Here is a 7,389-nt window from a genome sequence, read left to right on the forward strand (position 1 = left end):
TTAAAACCTCTCCTTAGAGGCGTAAGGACCAAGAACTATCCTTATTTGGCTCATATTTCAAGATGGCCGCCTTTATAAATATTGAAATTTTGTATTTAGCGGTTATAGCGAATGTCAAAAAGCACCTGAAATAGATTTTCAGTTAAAAAGAATAATAATATAATAATTAATTAATTAATTTTAAAGGTATTTGTTCTCATTTGACAGTAGATAAATTGGTTGTAATATCTGCTCTAAGATTATTGAACTTTAATAATTTGATTATGCCCACTATTTATTTTTAAAATTGTATTTAATTTAAATCTTAAATTAAAAGGCTTACTTTTAAATTGTTTATCTAACTAACCTCCGAAATTTATCATTTCAATCTGTCATGGTTTTGTAGTTAAGCCTCGTCCCGAGTAATCAAGCTACGCACGTCTCCTAACAAGTTGAGAAAACGCCATTGGCCAAGAATAAGCCACGTCGTCAAGTTTTTGCTTTTCTCCTTTCGGAAAGAATTCCCCATAAGAACCATGACAGTAGAATATGAATTTTTGCTTAGCTTATCGTTATGCGCGAAAAAAGGATTTCACCTTATGTAAGGAATCTTTATTTTTAAGGAGAGTTGTAGAATAGGACCCTAGATTCCTGAAAGCTGGATGATAGATCGACGAACGTTCGAGGCTGTAGATCGACGGCTAAGAGAAAGCTGACAAATACCACCAGCTAGTGCTCTGAGCACAAGATGTTCCGGAAGAACTTTTTGGGTTTGATTTTCGAAAGTCCATATCTCTGAAGCGAAGTACTTCAGACCCCATGTTCATTGGACAATTGTTACTCATTGGGACCCATAAAAAACACCTCGAAATTTTTGACTTAATCGTAACACCCTGTATATTAAACAATAAATTGCTCGGAAATATTTCAATTATACTTATTTTCTTTCACTAAATAATAAACGTACGCTGGTAATTCTAAATTGAATTAAAAATTAATTTTTGCTAATGCTGTCGCTTATTCATACGATCCAACATTTTTTCTCAAATTTCTTGGTGAGTGAAACTATTAAATTCCCATCTGCTAAGTAGAAGATTTGCCATTATCAAAGCAAGTGTCTGCTTAGCAATCCAAATTCCAGCAGTTTATGAACTTATCGGGTTAGCTGCTACACGGCTTTATGTAAACCGAAAAGGCTAAGTATTTGATTTAAATATTTGGTGCTAAGCCTCGGCTATAAAAACAGCTGTTCTTGAAGAATCGACCAAAAACTAACACGTCGAGGAACTTTTTTGTGCATTCACATGAACCAACTCGGTTTAAGAATCGTGTTGGCCAACAATATTTCGCCAAAATGTTGACTCTTGTGAATAGGCCATAAATGACTCAATTTAACCCTGCGCACTCAATAGGCCGGATTATATTTAATATTTTTGAAATTAATCAAAGCTTTGGTTTAGTGGTGATCCAAAGTTATGTGTTAGTGTTAGTCCAACGTTTTGCGTTAGTGGTGAACCAAAGTTATGTGTTGCTTGTGGTCCGAAGAATTGCTGCGATTGAGAGCTGAAATTCTGTGAATGTAATGGCTAGTCGAAAGCTGGTGCTGATGAAACGTCTTGCGAAGTTGCTTCTTTTGTATTCATTTGCGTTACAGTATTCTTTAAAAGCGTAAGTAATATCAGAAATAAATACCATGTAAAGGGCGCTTTGCTTTAACGAACCGCATCTACGCGGAAAACAAACAACACGCAATAATAGAAGAGGATTAGTATTTATCTCGTAAAAGATATATTTCTGGTAATAAGTTAAGGTATTGAACTTAATTCTCATAAAGGGTCACATAATATAACAATTCTATGATCTTGAGAAACACTTTGGAGACCGCTATATTTTGAGCGTTAAATGTGCAAATATAATTTTACTTAAGTTTTCTATGGCTATATTTCGGTCATCTACCATGATGCAAACACCGCTTAGATAAGCGAAAATTAGCTTACGAAGAAAATTCAGGATTTGTAACTTTCTTGGTGGTACTTTTTAAATTTTATATGCATTGATTGTGCTCATTATTATGAATTACTTTCAACCGACAGCTAACGCATTTTAATAACACATAGTCAGATATGTTTACTTAAGAATTAAGATTCACACACTATAGGCTTCTGGCTTTTTATATAAGGACAAAATTATTAATAAAAGGACCGCACTATAGTTTGGCGTCAATGCAAGCGCATTATCCTTTTAATTTTATTTCATTAATTTTCTGTTTATTTTTAATTTATTTAACAAGATCGTAATCAACCTTTTCAGATTACATAGAGCCACGTAGCGGCCAACACGAGAAGCTGGATTTTCGACTGATTATCAGACTAAATTGCAAAAGTTTATGAAGTTCAAAGAGGCTAATTTGGTTTACTTTAAATATTTATACATCCACACGAGGTTTTTTGTTTTATTTTTTTAATTCTTAATCCACTTAAATATTAGTAGTTCGAAATTTTGTTGATCGTTTTAACACTTGTTCTCTCGGGAGTTAATAAACCACTTACTATGCTGTAACAATTCGTAAAAGTCCAAGTTAACGACCGCTTTATTTTAAACTCATCAGATACCACTAAACCTTTAAGCTCCAAACATTAGGGATTGGTTTATAAAGATTAATTTTAAAGGAAAAGTTCAGGTTGGGTAAGATTTGGATTTATTTGAAAGATCATGTTTAAATAAACTCAAAAATATCAGTCGTAATATTGTATATTTTTTAATGACGAGAAATTAATTTTTAAACGAGCCAAATTTACCCGCCAAGCGATATGATATTTTGTTTCGCGGTGACGTTTTAGGACTTTAATCACGCGCTGTTCGCGGTATAACAGCACTCTGTTCCCTACGCGTGCGGTCTGCGGAGGGAAGGTGAAAGAAAATAGCAACTCGCTCGGCGGGTAAATTTCGCTCGTTTCAAAATTAATTTATCGTCATTAAAAAAAGATACAATTTTACGACTGATATTTTTGAGTATATTTAAACATGATTTTTCAAATAGACCCAAGTTTTACCCAACCTGGACTTTTCCTTTTAACTTTTATGGTTAAGATTTTTAAATTGTCCGCACCATGAACCTCCGGCGAGAGCTGTATTACGCCTTAAAGAAAACTTCCGGGATAGATAATTTTTGGTTTAAAACAATGGCACTAACTTAAAATGCAATATAAAATTAGTAAAACGATAAAAATATTAAAAACATTAACTTATATGCATTTAATTGATTTGAAATACGCAGCGCCATTATCCCCTGAATTTGGGCTTTTCGTCTAAACATTTTTGGGCCGTATCTTTATTGGCTGCTATAGTAGCCAATGAAATCATAACTCCTAGGATTGACTCTTGATTGTCTAAAGTCGATTTTTTCTTCTAGACGTTTTATAAACAACAACATAATGCCAGTGTATTTAATAAACGGGTGTAAAACCTTCAGTACCGCATATGGAGTTTCTTTATTTAGAGTTCCTAATCATTTAAAATACCCCGAACTTGCGCGAAAATGGCTTCTAGTCGAAAAAAACGAACGTTAGAGCGGCTTATTTTGGGCCTTGTTCTTCTAAGGCTTTTGCCGTCCATCGATCATAGAGTTTGTGAAAATCATTTTACTAGTGAGTGTATTGAAATCAGTGACACCGGTCATCGAACTAGTAAACGTCTCAAGTTTGGTTCCATTCCAACATTAAATCTTCCTGAAACGAATGAACAGGCCTCGGAAGAAACCATTTTTCCTCTTGAAGTTGAGTCACAACTTAAAACTTATTACGGTAGCTGTATAACGGAGCCACATACAGTATTCAGTGATTCAATTGAAACTGGTTCTCAAGTGAATAGAGTTCATGTTGGAACTACGATTACCGTTAACCTCGACAAGTTTTTATTGAAGGGGAAACCGAAGAGCTCGGGGGGAAAACCCCTCAAACCAGTGGGGAGAGAACTTGCAAACTCAACGCGGAAGGAGTTGTTCCGAGTTTTCCCCTGGCACGATTTAAGAGAAATAAAAAATGTCACCAGCTTTTGATGTTAGTTTTTGGAAACCAATGAGATCCCATAATGATTTGATTTTTAAAGGGAAAGATCGTTATGGTAGAGCGTGACGTGTATTACGAGCGACGCTATAAATCGTTTCAACATAGCCATTTTCCCCAAGTATAAATAAAACAGTCTTAATATTTTAAGCGCATTTAATACGCCTATAAACACGTTAGTAAACCAAGCACAATCGGTTTGAATTTTGAACCTTGACATTGTTATTCACTATTTCAATGTTAAAGTGCGAAAAAATTATTTACAATACGAATATAACCAGAAGTTGGATTCGGTATATTATTTAAAAAATAAATCCCTGAAAGCGATTAGTATGGTATAGTTCTCACTTTCGGCGTATTGACGGTAGTAATTATTATTATCACATGTAAAACAGCATCTCTCGAGTGCTCCAAAATTGAATTTCATTTTAATATTTTCAATGACAACTGGTTTTTGATAACCAAACAAAAAGTTTGTGCGATAAGGAAATATTTCGATTCATACGTTTGCACATTTTATTTTAAAAATAAATGTTTCGTAGCCGCGACACCGAGAGAACGGTTTACTTTGGTCTTCATCTCGGTCTAACGAAATTTCTTCGGTTAATTTCAATATTTGCGTATTCCGAAATAGTCTATAAGAGACGTTGATCAAAGCAATGTCGAATATTTTATCGCAAGTTCAAAATGCTTAAGGGGGCGCGTTATAGCTTTTACCAACGTCCGAGCGTTATGGCTGTTGTATTCAAGGTGTACGACATGTTTCTCATTGGTAAAAACCAAGAATGTATTTATTTATTTTTAGGGGGAAAGACAATGTGGAGACGATCCGTGGGCATGATGTTCTAGCTTCCCCGCGCCACGCGAGAGAGGGGGAAGAAAACCGTCACCCGCGTCCATCACGAGGGAAGACGTCAGTTTTAGGAAACCGAAGAGATACCGAATCCATTTGATTTCCTTTAAAGTGAGGAGCACACTGGCACACTTTTGATTAAATAAATACATTCTTGGAAAACCTTTGTCACTGAAATGTAGGCAATAGATGACAAATTTATTGTATTAGATTTTTGTATCACTCTTTCATAGTGGGATTTGGTGTGTTCCCGAGAATGGATGATTTCGTTTGGGTATATGGTGTTCAAATTTGGAAATTTCTTGGCATTTATGCCAGGAGGACAAATCGCTGACAAGTAAAGGAAACGAAATCTGTAAAAGTAAATGACGAAAAAAATAAAAAAATTAATTTTTTGAAATAGATTTGGTCGCAGATCAGTAGTTCTTTTCGCTCAGGCAGCCATGTGCGTTGTGTCATTCGTCGCCGTGTTTTCCGTCAACATGCCAATGTTCTTAGTTATCAGATTCCTCCTTGGATTAATTTATGGTGCTGTGCAAGGTCCTGTTCTAATAATATGTGAGTTTCAAAGAAATAAATATTTTGGGTTATATTGAAAAATACAAAATTTTGATGTCAAACAAGCTACTTGAAATTAATGTTACCCGAGACTACTAACCTTGTTGGCATTTATAATTAATAATTCATCCGTGATCTTTAATTAATTAAATAATTAATAGGGCCCCACCGTAAGCCTTAATCAGCTATAGGGACCTTTAAGGCCATTATTGCAGATGAACTAGAGCAGCTGCGCGTAGATGGGTGTTGACAAGCCCTTCATGGCGCGCGATTTAACAGCTCTCCACACTCACGTAATCAATGTAGTTGGACCACCCCCCCCCCCCCCCCCGAAATTGCCCTTCCAAAAACTTGGCAAGTGATTCAATTAAATATTATGGTTCGCCCAAACCGAAAATATTATTATAAAACTATGTATCCCCGATAAAAATAAATTAAATACTTAATCAGATTTGATATTTGAAAATCACTAGCAAATATGGACAAATTTAGCAAAACCAACCAAAAAACGAAATCATTAGCGTTTTTGGCTTAACCCAAAAAACCTAATTTTCTGCCCCGCATTTTCGCTTATGCACCGCACCAACTATTTTCCTTCCGCCGCCACTGATCCCTTTAACCAGTGGTTAGAGTTGTCTCGAGTTTTCACCCAGCGCCACCAGCTGCGATTGAACCCGGCCCTTTTTGCTACGAGGCGAACACCCCACCTTTTCAGGACAGCTTTTCAAAAACTAAATCTAAATTTCGATTCTTCGTCATAGTACACACTTTTCCAGATCAAATACCGTAGCAGGCGAAATAAATTAACTTCATTTTTGGCAGATTTGGAATCAGTGGGACCAGAATATCGGGACCACTTAGTGTTCAGTTTCGGTGCCATGTGGGGAGTTGGAATGATGGCAGTGGCATTTTTGGCATGGCTGATTAAAATTTGGCGAACATTTTTATTTGTGTCATCACTGCCGATCCAATTGCCTTTCCTGGCCCTAATATATTGGTAAGGCATCTGATTTCACAACGACAACGACCTTTTCCAAGTCATTTAAAATAAGACGTGTTCCAGGTACGTGCCTGAATCCACGAGATGGCTCATTTCGACTAAAAGATACGAAAGAGCAGCGACTCAATTGAAGGAACAAGCGGAAATGAATGGGAGACCGATAGCGGACCTTGAACAAATCATGACGAAATTGATAGCAAATATTGAAACGGTACGGAAATTAATAATTGCATGACTAATTAAGGAATTAGTTAATTAATTAATTACACCGATAAAGACGTTTTAGAAGAATATTATTTCCTCTCAAAAGCAACATCGTCAGTTTTGAAGCATTTTTACATCAATGTATTATTACACCTAGAAATGTTGAGTAGCTGAATGTAGTTTTTATTTATTAAATGTATAACGTCATAAATTGGGAAATTTAGATTATTTTAACGGATGATATTTAGCTTATTTTAGGATAGAAAGGATCGACAAGGTACATATAAGGATTTGTACCGCAACAAGCCGCTTCGAAAAACGGGGCTTATTTCATATTTTGCATTGTAAGTATCACTACAATGTATCAGTATTTTCGGTTCGTTTTTTTTTAAATGTTTGTTTGTATTGTAGGAAAACGAATATTTAGGGGAATAAGTCGTCTTACTAAGACTACTCCCGTTTGTGCGCGTCACATAAATATCTAGTCTAGCAGAGCATTTTATTAACAATTAACGTACTTATCATTAAGCTCGAGACGAAAATTGCTATAGTGTGCTCACGAAAATCGTTGGTTTTCTGTCCAATTTTAGACAGACTAATCAAGGGCAATCTTTTTCAAAAACGTTTGAATTTTATTTCCATGTAAATTAAAATGGCTTTTATTATCATTATAACCTTAAGTGGGCATTCTGTAAATGGCGACAATTTGAGATTGCATCATATATAATTTT

The 7,389-nt window shown here is 35.4% G+C and overlaps 1 protein-coding gene across 1 annotated transcript; it reads left to right on the forward strand.

Annotated features, from left to right (window-relative positions):
* Positions 1 to 3,517: 3,517 nt before the first annotated feature.
* LOC149933282 (solute carrier family 22 member 7-like) lies at positions 3,518 to 7,153 on the forward strand. Its single transcript, XM_090157255.1, has 7 exons — positions 3,518 to 3,841; positions 5,130 to 5,233; positions 5,300 to 5,454; positions 6,277 to 6,451; positions 6,518 to 6,665; positions 6,917 to 7,002; positions 7,070 to 7,153. Exons 1-7 carry the CDS (start codon positions 3,518 to 3,520, stop codon positions 7,083 to 7,085), a joined length of 1,008 nt encoding a protein of 335 aa, XP_090013381.1. The 3' UTR covers positions 7,086 to 7,153.
* The last annotated feature ends 236 nt before the right edge of the window (positions 7,154 to 7,389 follow it).

Source organism: Leiobunum rupestre, chromosome 8 (assembly GCF_980474605.1).
Source record: "Leiobunum rupestre chromosome 8, qqLeiRupe1.1.hap1, whole genome shotgun sequence".
Taxonomy (NCBI): domain Eukaryota; kingdom Metazoa; phylum Arthropoda; class Arachnida; order Opiliones; family Sclerosomatidae; genus Leiobunum; species Leiobunum rupestre.

What these genes read in the sequence shown, in the direction of transcription:
- LOC149933282 (XM_090157255.1), top strand. Translation starts at nt 3,518, where the DNA reads ATGGCTTCTAGTCGAAAAAAACGAACGTTAGAGCGGCTTATTTTGGGC. An exon ending in AGGTCCTGTTCTAATAATAT is followed by an intron (nt 5,455 to 6,276) that starts GTGAGTTTCAAA and finishes CATTTTTGGCAG; the next exon opens with ATTTGGAATCAGTGGGACCA. An exon ending in TGATAGCAAATATTGAAACG is followed by an intron (nt 6,666 to 6,916) that starts GTACGGAAATTA and finishes AGCTTATTTTAG; the next exon opens with GATAGAAAGGATCGACAAGG.